This window comes from Pelecanus crispus, chromosome 3 (genome assembly GCF_030463565.1).
Source record: "Pelecanus crispus isolate bPelCri1 chromosome 3, bPelCri1.pri, whole genome shotgun sequence".
NCBI lineage: Eukaryota > Metazoa > Chordata > Aves > Pelecaniformes > Pelecanidae > Pelecanus > Pelecanus crispus.
In genome coordinates this window covers 34,583,279-34,602,393 of record NC_134645.1, presented here as the reverse complement: position 1 = coordinate 34,602,393, position 19,115 = coordinate 34,583,279, and the positions used below count along the sequence as shown (strand labels likewise).

Here is a 19,115-nt window from a genome sequence, read left to right as displayed (position 1 = left end):
TAATCAAATAGTGATCTTTCACTGTAATCCCAATTTCCAGATGTATTTCCATTCTAAAAAGAAACCCTGTTTCTGTCATAAAATGGTATGAAATACTGACAAAGACAAACAAACAAGGCCTGTGATGGATAAACAGTAATTTAGCTGTGAGGAAGTTAGCCTTTGAGAGAAAACTGTAATAATTTATAAAATGCTATACATTATCTACACATATGTACAAGTTTACTCAAAGTTCACCAAAGTTTCCATTTGCTTAAAAATTTACAATGATTAAATGCAGAAAAAACTTCTGTAAGACCACAGAAAAAATTCTCAATCCTCCTGCCCAGAACAAAATTGAAAAGATTACCTTGAACTTGAAGAGAAAAAACCCACACATTAGTTCAAAGGTACCTCATATGATACCTTTATCCACCATTATTCTCTGTCGCTCTGCATGCAAAGGCAAATTTTGGGGGCAAAACAATCTCTAAAATTGTGAATATATAGATACATAACATTGAATGATCCCATAATATATTTGCCTTAGTATGAAAATATTGGCTTTGCAAAGCTACGCAGAGGAGCCAGCTTGTAAAATAAAATACTGAATGCTGAAAGCCCAAGGTAAAATGAATATTAAAATGAATTTCATGATACTTCATACCCTCTCGCTACAAAATGACATCCTCTAGTACTTGAAAGTTGTGAAGTGAAAATCACCTTGTAGAAATAATTATATTATTCTCTCTTCAGCCATTAAGTATTTTTCTTTCTCACTTCACATATGTTCAGAGTCTTAGAAGCTGACCCATACATTCTCTTTTTCCATACTGCTGCCACTAAGGTGCTTTAATAACATTTTTAATATTATTCTTGGTCTGTTTCTGCCACTGAGGTTTGAAACAAAGAAGTTTCAGGAAGGGGAATTCAGTTGGAATACAAATATTAGGCTTCTCTAAAGACATCTATTTGGAATATATTTATATATTTGAAGAACTCTATGTGTTGCATATGTTGCTATAGTAATTGATATATGACTAGGACATTCAATCCAGATTTCCATATTAGCAATACATAAAAAGCCTCACACAGGCACACATACATACAATCTAATTCTTCCAGTATGCACATATGTAATTAATACAACAAACTGATGAGAGTCCTATAAATCACTGCTAAGTATTGAAAAAGTCATTTCACAGCTGTGACATCAGCAAAATGCTTCCAATGGTTGTGACCTTGCATCTGTAAAAATCTTTCAGAAATGCGCTTGCAAGCGCTTCCTATTTAATCTACAGCACTAATTTTAAAGCTGTGTTTCACAGCCTTATCTCCACATTTTCAATTGTTTGCCCAAGAATTCACATCCTATCTTTATTTTGCAGAATATTTATAGTATTCATATGCTTTCCTCAAAGAAAAAAGATACCTCATGTCTTCTACCTTGTAATGCTTGAACAGACATAAGCAGTAATCTTTACTGTCTATGATCCTCAGTATATGAAAAAAGATTTATTCTCTTTAAAGAAGTGTCATGCTACAAAGGACTAGAAATTGGAAATGTTTGAGGTAGAATTAAGAGAGCTTATTTATTTCTTAATCTCTATTAATAAATAAGGATAGCACACATCTGAAGTTATATGGAAAGTTACTGAATTTATCAAGCATTTCCCCAGGTCACAGACCCACTGCTTTATATTTAGAGATTTAACATCTTGTGTTTTGTATTCTGTCCCAGGGAAATTGGTTACCTGTGGGTCCTGGCAGGGGAGCAGCTTTCCTTCTCCGTTTGATGTCTCCCATGCACAATGATCCTAAATGTACACTGGTTTGCCTGCAAGTAATTATAGGAGAAAACTATTAACAAAGGAAGAAAACCGCCACATAAATACACAGCTTGTATAATCTGAACCTATATCAAAACAATCTCAACCAAGATGAAGCTGCACAGTCAAGCCACCAATCTTGTTTATATCGAAGCATAATTATGTTTGTTGACAAGCGCTCAGTATCTAAATGCAGCATCATAAATTGTTACTGGAATGAATAATATAAAGGGAATGCTTTTTAATTTTCAAAACTGGCAATCTTTCTAGCTCAACATAAAACAAAAACACTGTTGCTTCTGACAGGAAAATAGCTAAGATTAATTATCTAAAGAGATCACAATACTGTTGGTAGGTTATCAATTGGCTAGTAACGCCTGACTGTCAGAACAACATTTATTACATGAAAAGTATTATCAATTTTTTTTTAAGGTAAGATGAAGAATGAATCAGAAAACATGAAACAGTAAACTCTTCAAAGGTACATGAAATAAACTTGTAGCACACCGATTTGTCCTCTTGTAATTCACTGGCAAGTTGTGAGAACGATAACACAGAAGCACAGTTATCTGGTATGCTCATTAAACAATTATGAGCTTACGCTTGGAGACTGGAAAATTGGTGGAGCTGCAGAGGATGGCAAACAAGCAAATCTTATTGCATTAAAGCCAGCTATTAGAAGTCAGACACCACAGAAAAGGGTAAATTTGGAATTTCCAAATACTGAGTTTTAGAATATAATCTTAAAGGACAATTACAGTTGTTATTTTTCTTAAAGTAATCTACAGTGCCTGTAGAATGGAATACATGTAGCTGGCATTTTTTTGGGAAGAACTAGAACAGAAGGGGTGGGGGGAAGCAGTAATTTCTAAACTCCACAATTTTAATGTCTCCATAAATGTTACTGAGAACCGTGATTCTTACCACAGTAGTGTAGTGAAGTTTTCTAAAATTACAGGCTAAGAATTACAACTGATAGTCTACTGTAGCATAGTAATGCTCTGTCACTCACGGGATCTGGTTTCAGTGTGGATATACGACTTATCCTTTACTGCATTTATAAACTTTTAAAAGCCATGCTGCTTCTAAATGAATAACAAATGGTCATATACTGTTGAGAGACCTCAGATCTGCTCAATAATGTAAAAGAGTGACAACACCACCTTGATGAAAAAGATGACAACGTACAATCCTCTACATACTTCTTTTAACAAGATACAGTAACTTAACAAATATTACAGTGCTTTTATTTAAATAGTAAAATATTCCAAGAAATTTAAGTTTCACACAGAAGTGCACTCTAGCTTCACCTAGAGCACCCCTATTTCAACACTTATTTAATTCTCTTTGTCAGACATTTTCCTTGCAATTCTTCTACGTTGAAATTGTGTCCTATTTTAACATCCAGAAACTGAACACAGTTGAACTAGTATATTAAGAGGGTGATAAACTTCAGTTCTAAATTTAGAAAGACATCAAGAAGTGTAATCCTTTCATAATTGATTGTACAATAAAGAAAATTAATATTTAAATACAATACGGGGAAACAATTATTAGGGGAAAAAATATTTGAGATGTATATAACATTGATATTAAACACGCAGAATAAATTGTGTGGTAAATTATATGTTAAACAGTGTGCAGCTCTCCGTTTTCTCTTCTGAATGAAAAAGGGAGAAAGTCGCCAGGAATACAAGTAGGATGAAAGATAAAAATTAATAAAGTCAGGCAATTGAACCTGAAGACCTGAGCCACAGCAGTAACAGCTAGCAGCGTTTGAGTTATTTTACCCAGAATTGATTATCTGTTACACTACATTGAGATATCTAGATTATTGATCTGTAAGATTATGGTACTGGGGTCTCCCCACTTTTCCTCCAGGCGCACCGAATGGAGTTGCAACAAATAACACTAAGTAAGGACTACTTTGTTATTGTTGTCACCCTTCATGTAGAACATAGCAGTTACTTTTTAATTTAAAATCAATGAACGTCTGAAAGGCAGCCTTGTTCCTTCAGCATAAATGAATCATTCGCCTTTGCCGAGCACAACCCCCCTGCTCACCAGCCAAGGTGAGAGTGGGTATTTCTTTGTTGTCGTTGAAAATTCTGTACACCACAAATAAATAACAATATGCTAGAGCACCAATTAAGCTTTGTCAAACCTGGTTTTATGGCCACTAACATCAAACATTAAGCTAACTCGTGATTCTAAAGCGGCATTTACTTTTGCCAGGTCTTAACACTTGATATGCACTATCAGTGTAGATCACAGCAAAACGAAAAGCCTTTTTTTGTTTGCTTTGTTTTGTTTTGTTTTTAAGAGGAACAGACAAGAACTATCACTGCTCTGGAACTGGCAGGTTAGACAAAACAAAGTATTACTCTGAAGCTGCTCAGTACATTTTGAAATGCTTGTAATGGGGGTATTATAAAGTAGGGGGAACTCTGACCCTCAATCAGGCTAAGTTCAGCATTATGTTTCTTAGCATTAAATCAGAAGAGTGCAGATTACAGAAGGGAAGAAAGCTATTTGCCTGACTTCTCTCTACTTACCCCTAGCTTGCTTCCAGCTATCATTTATAAATAGTGCTCTGGAGGGAAGCTAGGCATTTTATTAGGGAAAAAAATAAAACTTGTTAAGACCACCTTGCCTGAAAACTTGGCTTTTGACGTGCTGGTGACAGGGACTGGAGCAAGCAGTGTCAAATGGAATAATTTCTAAGGAAAGACAACAGGAACTTGTCGCCTCATTGTATGCATTTACAAAGAGAGGCTTTTCAGAGTATTAGGCCTAGTTAAAGCTGCCCTCTGGATAAAAAGTGTTCCCAGGCAGCCTCAGACAAGCTTGGGAGACAAACAGATGTGACTATGGTCCCTGGCGTTTGGCAAGAACACTCACTGTCAGTAAGAAAAATATGAGCATGGACAGGGCATCAGCTGCACCACGGCCGAGCAGGCCTGCAAGTGTCACAGCAGCGGCAAAGTTGTGGCAGAGGGAAATACGAGGGCTGCAAAAGCCAGGCTGGTGTGAACTTACACTAGCATGCCAAGAATTTTTGTTGTTGTTGTTGTTGTTGTTGTGTCATGCCTCAACATATTAAACAAAAACAGTGGAAAAGCCACTGTCAATTTTTATTCATTTTTCATCTTGCTCGCTGTGTTTAGATGCTCCATTCTACATGGTAAATAAGAGCCTCAAAAATGAACGCAGACTGGGAAAGGCAGTAACAACAAAAAAAGCTATTGAACTAATAGATAATAAACACAATAAAAAGTAGTTTTGATACAGCAAATACTTCTATAGAAGCAAAGACATGTAAAGCAATTCACAAGCATCTATGCATTCTTGTGACAAACATTCACTCAGAAATTTTGTTATCTCCTTCTTAAATAGCTGCAGTCTCCCTACCACTTCTTTCTTCAATGTAATTGCCCTTACGATGGTAGCATGCCAAGAATTGTCTCTTTCAACTCCTCAAACATTCCATCCATACCTATATAACACAACCTCTTCTTCTGTAATTTTCATAGTTCAATACGCAAATATTTTTGATGTGTGCCTTTCCTGCAGTTACACATGTTCACCTCACCAAGACATTTGTAATAGGCTATGTCAGATTTTTATCTACCTTGACCTTTGCAGTCAATGGACCATTTGGTTACATTCCCCAAATAAATGTCTGCTCTGTGGGGGAACCTACAGCTGCCCTGCTTTAATTGCAATCCACCTTCTGAGCAACTGAGCGCACAAAGTGGTTCATAACTCTTTCACTAGCAGTTACCACCTTTGCTGCTATTGAAGTTAGAAGTTCACCAGTCCAAGTCACTGAGAAGGATAATACAATATAAACTGGGTATAGGACAGCAGATACTCCTGAACATGAGTTCTCTCTCTCTCTGGTTTATTGCATGATTCTGTAATCACTACCATCCCACATGTTAAAAAAAAAAAAAAAACCAAACCAAAACCAAAACAAAAAAAACACCACCACCAAAAAAACCCAAACAACAAAATGCAAAACAAGCCCTCTCCCCAAAAGGAAAAAACCCTATTCAAATTCAGTAATTGTTCCACAGTCTCTTCAGAAAGACACAATGAAGACAGTGTTACATAGCAGGTAGCTTCATATACATTAGTACAATGGCCTAAACTAGCAAGACCATCATCTCATGTGGGGGAACGCTGGGTACTAGTCTATTAAATACAAAATGTTTGCGTGTTTATTTTATGTGTCTCGTTGTAACAATGCATCCTGTTGATCACAATGTCTGTCTGCTGTTAGCAGCTGTCGCTTTCCTTGCAAGCTGCAATGCTTTATTTAATATCAGCATAGTTGCTTTTGTTGGTGCACTGTAATTGTGCCAACAGTTACATCATCATTGAAGGCAAACTTAATTTTGTCTCTTAGTATATTTACTGTCAAACCATTTACTGGACAATACTATCACATGGCTAAGATTACTTGTAAGTAACAGAGGTGATGGTTTTATGTTCTGCTTGTGCCAAAAATACATAAAAGTACCAATTACTAACAAAGGCAGATGTGGAAGAGTGTATTTTTTGTTTAACAGTTTTTATTAAGTATCTGTACTCCAACTTGGAAAAATCCCATGCTGCATACTATTATGATGCAATAACATTTTCAAGCAGCCTGATTTCTAGATCACAATCGGATGAATTGGTAATGATCAATACTTGCCTACCCATTCTATTCCAATGAACATCCCTCTCACCTGAGGAACAAATCCACAGTAAATAGTGACACACTGTTCTGCCACAGTATCAATGCATTCCTGCAGATGGCTGTAGAACTCTGCAAGTTTATCACTACTGAATGCTTCAGCTAACTTAGGGGCTTGATAAAAGTTTGTAAGTGAACTTCTTTCAAAAGAGATTACAATAAGGCAAGAGCTGACTGGTTTGCATTTTAGAAGGGACTTGAGAGAATTATTTTGAAGGGGAAATCTAATTGACACTGTCAGTCCTCACCCTTAAAATATAGATACAAAATAGATATGAATATGGATATGTCTGGAGAGAATGCAGTGAGGACCACAACTCACTTTAAACTTGAAATGACTGGACAATTTCGTATAAAGTGAAATTGAGTAGGGAGTGTGTGAAGCAACATTCACAACAGCAGTTAAAAATGAGAAAACAGAACTCATGCTTGCGTAACAGAGAAGCAAGCTGATAAAATGATTTAAAAAACGCCGGGATGTGTGGAACAGCTCAACTTTATAAAATCAAAGAATAATCTGAGCAAACCTCCCATTATTTAAATACCTTTTACATAAAAATATCACAGAAATGGTTCTCAACTTTACACAGAATGGACCCGTAGTACAGACTCTCTCATTTCTTACATGGCTTAAAATGCAGACACTGCTCTACCTGGAGGCCAATGGAAGTGCATCCGTTAGTACTGCTTAAATAAGAGAGCGTGGGTGAACTTTAACTCTTATTGTGCTTACCTAAATCTCCACAAATGGCAGACAATGGCTTCAAGAGCATCTGAGTCCATGGAACAGTTTATGATCAGTTTAGAGGTAAACACCATTAAAAAGCAGCTATATATATATTTCTAAATGTCCAATGACACTATTAGCTAATTAGATAAGACGAACACAAAATTCTACACCTCCATTTGACCGAGTCTCCAGAAGTATGGACTTAATCAAAAGGTATCACGTCAAATAACATGTACTGGGCAATTGGTGCTGTAAATTTGGGAAGAGAATTCTGTATTATCTAGGTATAACCAACACTTCTAATCTTTGCCTCTGGCATGTAACTCAATATAGCCACAGAAAAGATGCATAATGATTTCACAATATTACACTGAAATATGTGCAAGGCACGTTTGTTTTTGAGGAAAAATATATGAAAACCAATTGCTAAGGAGTTTTATGAGGAAAGATTTTCTCTTTCCCTTCTAGCACACAGCTTGGCCAAAACACGGACACAGCCTCTGGTCTCCATGTGAAAACTCAGAGAAGAGTAACATATGCAGTAACATGTGCCCCATAGACAATTAGAGAAGGATGGCTCTTTGTCCATTCTGAAGAAGGTAGCTACATTCTTTCGCTCTCTAAAATATGCATAGTGCATGTGCACTTCCAGTAGATGCACAGGACACTACTTTGAGGTCAATGTTTCTTGGGAGGAGACGAAGACAGGTAAGAGCAAACAAAACAGTTGCTTTAACAATGAAGACTTGGACTCCACATCTTAGTATTATGGTATAGGGCAATCTTGAAAAACAATCCAATAATGTTTTATTACGAACATTTGAGATAAATCTCACTCAGTACAAATTTACCTGACTTTAGGTCAAATTAATGTCTGAAATCTATTTTGTTATTTGCCACAGAAACATGTCACATACATGTGTGCCTGGTGGCAATTTAGTCAGTGTACTAAATGACCCAATGCTCACCACAGCCTACAACAAAGCTGCTGTGACAGCTGCATTCCTGGGGGACAGTTCCTCACCTGAGCCTTTTTTCCAGAAAAAAAATACTTTTGATAATGGGACACTGAGATTGTATGCTCAGGTTGTACATAAGGTCTACCTCTACTTCCACCAAACCCTCTCAGTGAATTAGAAGAATTTCACGGCTTTTACAGAACCTGCAAAAGCAGCACTGATGATATGCAGTATCAGGAGACAGATTCCTGGAAATCAGAAACTTAAAAATCTTGTTTTATAGTTTGCTTGGTTTTATTTTTAATATGTGAAATAAATCACAAATTCACGTATATTCCCTCATGCTAACTTTCTGGAGGTTGTAGAAAGAACCACCTTCACCCCTCCCAACACAAGAGTGTTGACAGTGTTGAAAGAATTTCTCTCTTGGCTAGGAGTAGTAGACCAGTACTGCTGCAAATTAGACTTGTCTACAAAATACATTAAAAGTCTTTACAGAAACTTTTCATTCGCTGCTAAAGAACTGGCAATTTAATATTGAAATACAATGCATATGCAGCATATTAATTTTTAATGCTTATGAAAATGAATACATATTTCTTCTTGGTACCATTTTTCTCAGATACCATTCAGATGAAATCAGTTCCACACTTGATTCCTCCACATCCTTTACGAACAGTAAAGGCTTTCTTCAGACTTGTCTAAAGAATGACATCATCTATACAACAGAGTGCTTCATCTGCCTCCGCAAGTGCAAAAACCGTTACATTACCCGCAAGCACTATGCACTTTATTTTCCTTTTATTAAATCTTAAACAGATGTGATAAACCCATGCAATTCTATCAAACTCCTTTCATACTACGCCAATCTGTTGAAAACATAACTTTAAACATAAGGGTGACATACCTGTATTATTGAAAGTCCTTGTGCAATCCTATTATGAGAAGAATACAGTCTTCCCTCGGCCGCATCAGATTATCTCATCACCTAATGCTATATCCTAATACGTTCCTTTCTGTTACCTTTTTCAGCACTTTTAAGTGTCATTCAGACATAGAAGTAGCCCAAAATTTACCCGAACTCTACAAATCTACACACTCCACTCTGGCATAATTTTAGCAAACACAATGGAAAATAAAAACTTAGATCACTACGTATGTTCTGACACCCAATCTCAAGTCACTTACGTACTTTACTTGTGAATTGAGTCTCTAAAAAAAAAAAATTCTGTAGTAGAGGCCTACTGCCCTCAGAAAGGATAATGCATTTTTTCTTGTTTCTAATTAGTAATTTAAGCATATGTTCAGCATTTAACTCTAAATGTTTGCGTTTTCCCCAAGCTCTAAAACAGCTGTCCAAGATGTGAATGCCAGAAAACATTTAAATATCAACATCTGTTGAATTATGTTAATTTAGTGTAATATAATTGGGCATGAGTTGGAATTGATCAAAAGTATATGAATTACACAAAGGCAAATCCAAACCAATATCTTGGTGTACAAACAAGTCACCAAGGAACACTGAGGGAATAAAAACAAAAAATCCACTTCTGTTAAAAATTAAATAGCTAAACCCTACAGTTTTCTTCAACAAATGACAATTTCACATTTTCAAAAAGGTATTTAATTTTTATATTAATTCAGAATATAAATTTTATACTCCTTCAGAATATTTCTGAATATTTTTGACAGCAAGTTCCATTATTTTTTTTATGTCAAGCAACACCTGATAAAAATAAATAATACTCATATGTGTGTAATGGTGAAATGTAGTTAGAAAATAGGTTGCAATAACGGAATACTATCTTGTTACAGGACAATATTGTTTCAAAAATTCTAAAGCGAACATTCTTTTATTTCTTCTTCATCTTGCAACAGCATTGTTGATATCCAAAAGATATGGGCCCTGATGCAGCTCTGAAGTGATTTGGAAAGTATCTTTATGACTTGAAGAATAACCATGGGCTTGAACAGATATTTCCACAGAAGGACTCAATAGGTTACTCAGCTACACTATTTCTTCCAGGTACTTCTAGACACCTATTTGTTTACTAAGTATGATATTCACTAAATTAAGTCAGTGCAGGATGAATCTATATTGTTGAAAAGACTTTAAGAAACACATCCTACCTATATAGTTCTGGATTACACTTATATAGAGTTAGGTTAAATTACTTCAAATATTAGCATCCTTTACTTTTAGAACAGGTACAGAGGAAGAAGCAACACTATAAAAATCCACAAATACCTAATATAGTAGCTTTAAAATGGAAAAAGGAAAATGTCTTATCAGGTCGGAAGCACTCAACCTGTATTTCCATTTCTTTCTTTATCTCCGTGCTGGGAAGGTGAGCAAGCATGGCAAACTGGAATGCATTTGGTCCGCGATAAGAGACCAGTAACTCAATTAATGTAGGTAAGTGGCCACCCCAACATAATGATTTTGAATCAGTCATTTAGACCTAGATCTGGACCACGTGATCCAGAAGCTTTTTGTCATATTACAAACAATACAGTCAGTCCTTAACCTGCTGCCTTCCAACCGGTTCCAAGAAAATAACAGCTCTGCAGTTGGACTCCAGCATCATTCTCCTCCTCAGTCCCTTCTGCTTCTGTATTTTTAATATTATGCTTGAGAAACAACTCTTCAAACGATCTAATTGTCTGCCAAGATAGTATGGTCATAATGCAGTCAATAATCTGATAAACAAAGATATAATTGTGTGCAAGGTGGGAAGGTGGGGGGGTGGAATCACTAAAGCTAACTGAACATTAAGCAAATTATGCTTCCTAACACTCTGCACCCATTCCCCTCTGTAACTGTCCTGCAACTCCATTGAGTACAAGGGGTCTGCATGTGTAAGAGTGAGTGCAAAGTTTGACTTTCTAGTAACAAAGGAGAGCAGGTAAGAGAAAGTTAAAGAAACATTGTGGGTTTTTTTGTCCTTTTTTGCTATTAAAAAATTTTGAAACTAAAACTCCACTTATGTCCTCCTGTTCTATATTATTAGTTAGCAATATTAAAAGTTCTAAAAATATATATATAAAGTAATAGGAGCCTTGGCAAAACAAACTCCCAAATCCAGAAACGAAGAGGCTGAACAGTGTCCTTTTCTTCCTTTTGGCTAGGACAGTTACAGAACATTAGTTTCCAGATAGACTGAAATGTATTTTTACAATAAATGATCACAAATTTGAAATATCAACAAAACAAAAACCCCATGTAAATTCTACATAATTTAAAAGAAACTACTCAAATTTTCTTCTAAACTTTCTCTCTCCTTAAACAAAACCACAGTCTAGATAGAAGTCAGTGTGCCCATACCTCAGAATTTTAGTGAATGTGCGTCAGTGGATGCTGCTTTGTGTATTCGAGATTCAGGGATCCCTCCAAGCTTAGTAGGAACTCAGTGTATAAGTTGCACAAATGGTTTAATTTACAATGAGAACAGAAAAACAAAATGCAAAATGACCTCTTTTGATTGCAGTGCTGCTTAAAAATAGGTTAAATGGTTCATGGAACACAGTGCAAGTTACTGCTCATAGCTCCTGCTCAGACCTTAAAACAGCAGGAATAGTCTTCACACCTCTGAGGCTCAAATTAACTTTATCCTTATGCCATTATTTTAACAGGTAAGCTGAGAGAGGCAAATTGGAGCAAAAACTCAAACAGAAAAGAGAGTGTCTAATACAGCTGAATGTGAGATACAAGCATGCCATGTGCTAAAATTCAGGTACTTGAAAGTGAGAAATTTGCTATCAGTTAATTCAGGGGAAAATTCAGTCCAGATGGTATATCAAGAGGATCCAGAAGTACATAATTTCTAGAGGTTATCCGATTTTTTATTATATATATATGTTTTAAAATCAGGACTAACTGACTTCCTGTTAGTTAACACACTCATGTATACCTGGAATTCAATATTAAATTACAAATTTTCAGCATCATTCAGCAGCTTATTTACATACAATATTATAAAGTATATTAGATTTTAGTGCAATAACAACAAAATTTGGCTTCTGGTTTTGAATTTAATTAGTTTTGCATTAAAGATGCAATGAAACTGCTAAGATCATACAGAAAAATGTATTTTCAAAACAGAGCACAGTGTCTTCAAAATTTCTGCTATTTTTGCGAATGCTTTCATGGAAGTTGAGTTAAAATATGATACTTTTAAGACACTTGGTGACTAATGTTCATCTAATCAATGGATACTTTAAATCTATCCATGAACCAATACTGAGGCTTGAAGATTTCCATAAATTTAAAGCATCACATACTGGCTACATTTTGAAATACGAATCAGACTGTCATGGCCCTTTCCCCCTCCCCCAAAATGAAAATCTTTTTGGCACCTTAAAAATAAGGCCATAGTATAGGAAACTCAATCATGAATTGCCCTCTTCCAGAATGGCACCATCTATTATTCTTTCCAGAGAAGAAAAATACCAAACTGATGGAATAATGTTGTCCCTGAGGGTGACAGCAAGGGAGAAAAGCAATGTGTCCTCAAACATTCATATAATTTAATCTGGAACTGCAAATATTATTAAGCACCAATCATAATGGTACAGTTACTGCTTCATGGCACTCCAAAGAGGAGATAAAACTGCTTAGTTGTTAATTTCTAATGATGTAAACACATTTGGATTTTAATGTTATATCTGAATCTCCTGCATTATTAGCTCTGGTGTTACAAGATATTAACTTACTACCTTTAATAATTTTACACTTGAATTAAAAGGCGTGTGTAAATATTACTTTCAAGGTATTTTTGTTGGGAATATGTGTTCATGTGATGGCAGAAGTGAATCACCTAGTAAAACAGCTATGTGTTCCTTAGCTTTCCTGCAGTGTAAGTATGTGCATGTTTTCATGTATAATTTTCAAAAACTGGCTGAATTTACCTCCTCTGGTATTGTAATTTCATTCCGCAAAAGCCACATTAAACAATTACAGTTCTTGTAATTAACCAGTAGTCTAATGTACAGTTTTCTTATCCCAATCCATTAACAGCTGCTCAAAAAATGTAGTAATTAATGGTTTCATTTATTTTTGGCAAACCTGCAACTCGACAAATAGTTTTGTATCTGCTGCAAATTAGGACTCTTTCCCAAACAACAGATGACACGGTGGGAAAGAGGGAGCAGACAGAATCCTTGCGCATCTTTGTCTCTTTAGAAGATCAAATAAAGAGCAGCTGTAATGCTATTTGTTACATCTGTGTAAAAAAGTACCATATCCGTATCATCAGATGAAAACGAGTAAGTGCTGTACAAATGGGAGTTTCCCTTCCAAACTGGGAAAGGCAGAAAGTTGTATTTGTAGCCAAAGCAATAATATACTTTTGAAAAGCACTCATCAGGTTTGCTGTCATTTTTCTCTTAGGAGATTTCTTTAAATACTAATTCATAGAGAATACTGTCAGTCATGAAAAGTAAAAATACTTGAGACATCCTCTTGTACCAACACAAGGCACATATTTCAGCTGGACTGAAAACTACTAGGGCAAGGAGAGAGACAGTTGCATAAAACACGGGGAAGTTATGACTAATGTTCTGGTGTGTTATTGACACATCACCATTTAGTAGCATCTGACATATACCCTTTACATAACATTCTTGTTACTACTTCCAGGGTGCGCTTTCCTGAAGGTCTCCTTCAGGAGTGCAAAGACCCATATTTCAGTCTGTGCTGTTCACCGTGGCAGGACAAGCCTTCAGAGACTTCTTGCCAGCTCAGAACAGAGCAGCAACAGGTGGTCATTGGGCAACTGGCACACAGTCCTCCTTTCACATTATAGTAATGGCTGAGTAGGTGGCTCCTGCTGATTTTTGAAGAAATATCAAGGTATCACCTCTACCTCAACCTACAGTCTACTCCGCAGCTACAAGAAGTGGCTAACTACTTCATGCTAAGCTGCTGCTACATTGACTAGATTGTTAACTCAGCATCAGTTAGCTAGTTTAAACCTAACTTGTATAGTTCTACTCCACCTTGAAATCACCTTTGTGAATATAACTTAGCCTTCTTTCAAGCCAGGACTGAGCTGAATAAGAACTACAAACAGCTTTCTTTTTCCTTTTAAAGATCCCTGGGGGAGCATTTGAGCCAACGCGGAATTATCAAGATATGACCAAAAAAATTGGCAAGTGGCAAAACTTCTGGCACTACCTTCTTTTCAGTTTCTGAATTCATGAATGTGTCAACTTCTACTTACAGCACAGTAAGAAAAATTAAATATGCAGATAAAAATTAACAATACTTAACAGATGCACACTGTAAAAGAAATATGACACAAGACCATTATGTATAGTAAAAAAAAAAATAAAAGTTTAACTTAGTCAGTAGTCTGCTCTTTTCCCAATCTGCAATTCTGTTGTTTCTAGATTACAGCATAAATTAACTATGGCATGGACTGTATGACCAAAGGCAAAATATTACGTTGTTTAAGTATTCTGGTTATTCTGTCAAATGAGGATAAAAGTACTTCCTTCATATGGGTATTGTGAAGATAAATACATTAAATATTAAGAGACAGGCAGACAGTCGTGTGATGGAGGTCCCCCATACATTTAACAATATAATCACATGTTTGAAATAATGTTATAGCAGTTCAGCAAAATACCGTTCACCACTATCTCCATAGCTGACCAAATGAATCTCTTAGCCCTGGGGAATCTTCTTTAAGTAGAACTCATTTTTATAAAATTTTACAAAGGTGACTTAAGAAAATGTGTTTTACCTCATGACGAGAGCAGGCAAACAATGAGCGCATGATCAGCTATGGCAGCTCAGCTGCCAAGCAGCAACTTGTTAACTTGCCATAACTCAATCATGTTCAATTGTTTGCCCACAGCCTCAGGCTACAGACAGACATTTGGTCTGCTAACAACTGCGCCAGATGAAGACATTACTATCCCGAGCTATTTGTTATCACACATCTGCTGGAGATTATCATCTCCACAGCTCTGCCGGAGGAGGAAGAAATCATGTGAGCACTCCCTAATATGGTTTGTACAAAACCAGCCAATTTAATTTAAATAGGTGAGTTGAGCTAACCAGGCTGGTTTTGCCCAAAGCATATTAAAAAAATGCAGACAAAAAAACTTCTTTACTGGCAAAAGAGTAGAGGATGAAAACAAGCAGCTGGAAGAATTAACACCTTCAAGCAGTGTAGCTGGGTTGGGGAGGGGACTGTTCCTGTCCTAATGCAGAGAGATAATGTAAACAGAGAACTTTTTCAAGGCTATACAGGAGAAATAAATGCAGCTTCTAAACCACTGTTATTTAGTGTTGTTTATGTAATGTAAGTAATTAATGGGAAAACTACATATTTTTAGATTCAAGCTTACCTGTAAAGGTAGCATTAAAAAAAATATTTAAATGTGTCAAATACAGAAGATCACGTGTGTTGAACTGTATCAGCATAATATCATCTATCCAGTTTCTAAGTTTTGTGGTGCAGGACTGTCCCCCTCCTTAACTTTTAGTTCACCAGTGGCCATATCAACAGTTCTCAACAATCTAATTATCTTGCCACTAGTAAAGGTTGGTGCTAGTTCGTATAAGATTGGCTCATTATTATTAATTTTGACAGAAGAAACCTAATACAAGCAACCCAGTACAGTAAAGCTCACCCAGAAAGTATTCGTATTATTCCACGATGAAGAGACAGCTGCAGACCACTGCCATGCCTAGAGCTCCACACCTTTCTGATGTATTTACAGACTGAATTATTCCACAAGCCACTGATATAATGTAATATGGGTATTTACATATTGTCTACATGCTGAGACAAGAACTGTGTTCAGTCATCCAAAAGGGGTAAGAAAAGTCAAGGCAAGCATAGAAAAATGTGTATGTATATACATCTCAGACATACAAAACCAGAAAAAAGGTCTTCCAGAACAGCAAACAGAAAAGATACAGTCCCACAACAAGAAATACAGTTGTGTGAACTATACAAAGACAGACCCAGAGAAATTCAGTCTTGCAATAAAAGCAGATTAAACTGTATTCTGGATAAGTACAATCGTTTTATAGAATTTCCAACGCTTACCCACTGCTGCTGTTCTATCACCGCATTTAGCAACAAACAGTAAGACAATACAAGGTCACAGTGATTACTTTTTGTATGCCTCTCTTTAAGGAGGTTACTCATCTGAATTACCTTGACATGTCAACTGTAATAGTTTAACACACAAAGAACTAATTTAGAATCAATTTTAGAAAGCTTCAGACTTTCAAGTGTGAGTAAACACTTGCATTCAACAGAAGATTTAACTGCATATGCATGTAGTACACTGAAATAACGGAAGATTTACTACAAAGCCACTTAATTCTGTAACTTAACCTTGTCACATCTGATTGGTTATCTTTGTAGTTTAGTGGTTTTTTTAAGTATTTGGGCACACGTGAGAGATGAAAGAGTTAGTGTCTCAAACATTGCGGTGAGGCAAGTTAAGTCTCCACAGCGATAAATTGGGGTCTGCATGGCACCGCAGGTGAGAAGCCGATGGGCGCGGAGCCGGGAGCTGTGTCCGAGGATGCGCAGTTCCGCCTTCTGATGGCCGGAGGCCATGTGGAGTTCATTTGAGGAAGGGGCTCATGACCACCCAAAAGACCCCTCGCGACCACCCCCCCCCCCCCAGTGGCGCCTGTGCAGAAGATGAAGAACATTCTGGAACAAGCCTCAAGGGGGGTGAGACTAGAGGCGGGGACTGGCCTACCAAAGACACAGCTCCGAGGGGCCAGTGTGCACCCCACAGCCGGAGGACCCCACGCTGCTGCTGCTCCGGACCTGGCCCCCCACCCGGCGCTGCCGGCGCAGCCGGAGGCCCTGCGCTCCGAGAGCAGCGCGCCCACCGCCGGAGCACTGCCGCGTTTGCCATCGGCATCGCGGGATCCGAGGGTGGTGATAGTATCTCTCTCTCTCCTCTCTTCCTTCCTTTTCCTTTCCTCTTACAAGCGTTTGAATTAGAACCCACGCTGCCTATCGTTGCGCCTTCCTGGTTTGGGTTGCCTACTGTTACGCTTTCCAAGTTCAGGTTGGTGTTTACCGTCCATAAAGCGTTTAATCGATCGTTTGGTGTCGTTTCACCTTAATTTAGCCCAAGGGAATCACAGAACCTCCACAATCCTCTCTGGGCAGCCCAGTTTGGGTCGTGACAGCACATGCAAAAATCTAAATGACAGACTTCCTTTCTAAGATTTCATACACAGTAATGAAAATGCACATTTGCAACTAAGGTGATATTCACCATTTTATTAACTCTGTGAACAATATTTGCTACTAAAACAATTTCTATAGGTACACCTTGTTAATCAGAAACATTAAGCCTTTTGGTAGAAGTGATAATTTAAAATTAAGTCATAAGAAAATCAGCCTTCAATATTAACCACGGATAATCTGACATATGTGACTATGTACCATGAATTTCATTTGTAAGGAACAAAGTACCAGAGGAATTGTCTTAAATTGAATGAGGATAGGTACTACGAACATATGAGGAGATGAAGTATGTATTTGTCATGTGTTGTTCCTATATATCTGAAACTCAATCTCTATTTTGGTTGTAGTAGCTTTTGATAAAAAAAGCAACACTTAAACTGCAGGAAGAAAGTAGTCACCAGACATGTTATTGGCCTGAGAGAAAAAAAAAAACATTTGCACATGGTGCAAATAAATTCTTATTTTTAGCAGCTAAACTGTAGCAAGAATGTTAAAATTTGTTCAGTATATATCTTGTAAATAAGATGTATATGACTTGATATTCGAAGACAGCAGACTGCCTGTTGAAAATATCATTATCATAGAAGTTTGAGAACTTCTCTTTAAGTCACTTTAAAGAACTAACAGTAAGTTTCTGTGGTAGGCAGAGAAAACAGTGGTTGTCTGAAAAAGCACAAATAACTGTTCTGAAATAACCTGACTCCATCTGGAGTAAAAAGCCTTTGAAAACAGAAATGATGGTACCAGGAGATGTTAACAGGTGACCTTGTTGTTTTTAAAGGTATTACACTATGATAAATATACCGTGGCTTTATATATGCCATGATAATGGTTTAGGTAAGTCTTACTTTAATATTACAGATATTTTATGGAAAATGCCAGTTTTCATTCTTGGGTTTGTCACCTCTTGCTTCTACACAACCCTGCCAGATGTTTATTGGGACAACAGTCTACTAACGTACTGCTGATTGGACTTGAAGAGAGGATGAAGATCACTTCGGGTATTTAATGCCATTTAAAAAAATTTTAAAAAAAATCTCTATTCTAACTGCTTGCATAGCAATCGCTTCTCAAGAGCTTCACTGATCAGAATAACAAACATGTAAGTTATGATTCTGAATTCCTCAGACACCATTTTACATTGCTACAGCATGAAAAGATGCTAAAATGACTTTAAATATAATCTGTTTCATACCGCTCACTTTACATCCACTTTATACGCTCAGTTTCATGTAAGCAGCCTGATAGTACGAGTGCATTTATGGTTTAAATTCATATCTAAAGTAAACATTCTGAAGTTCTGAGCAAAAATATGATTTAACAAGTGCGCTTGCCAGAAAACATATGCAGAAATTTTCAAAATTTTTCGGCTTAATAGAAAAGATTTAATAGATAAAGATAATCACAATTTCTGAAGATGAATGACCAACACTTGCATAACCAGTGTTTTAAAGCATGTAACCAGAACTTATATACAATGAAATAGATTCATATTTAATAAGCATACTTTTGAAAGAAATTTGGTCTCCCCCTCCAGGTATTCATCAAAACAAGTATTTAACAATATTAAAAACTTATTTCAGGATGACCACATATATACTAAAAGACAAGTGCCTGAAAGACAACTGTCTCACTCAA

At 36.6% G+C, this 19,115-nt stretch overlaps 1 protein-coding gene across 1 annotated transcript in view; it reads right to left on the bottom strand.

The window, feature by feature from the left end:
• The window catches only part of GPATCH2 (G-patch domain containing 2), a 130,495-nt gene that overhangs the window by 11,482 nt on the left and 99,898 nt on the right, over positions 1–19,115 (bottom strand). The window contains exon 9 of the mRNA XM_075708153.1: positions 1,734–1,816. Within this exon, the coding sequence (XP_075564268.1) occupies positions 1,734–1,816 (83 nt within the window). The remainder of the gene's footprint in view (positions 1–1,733; positions 1,817–19,115) is intronic.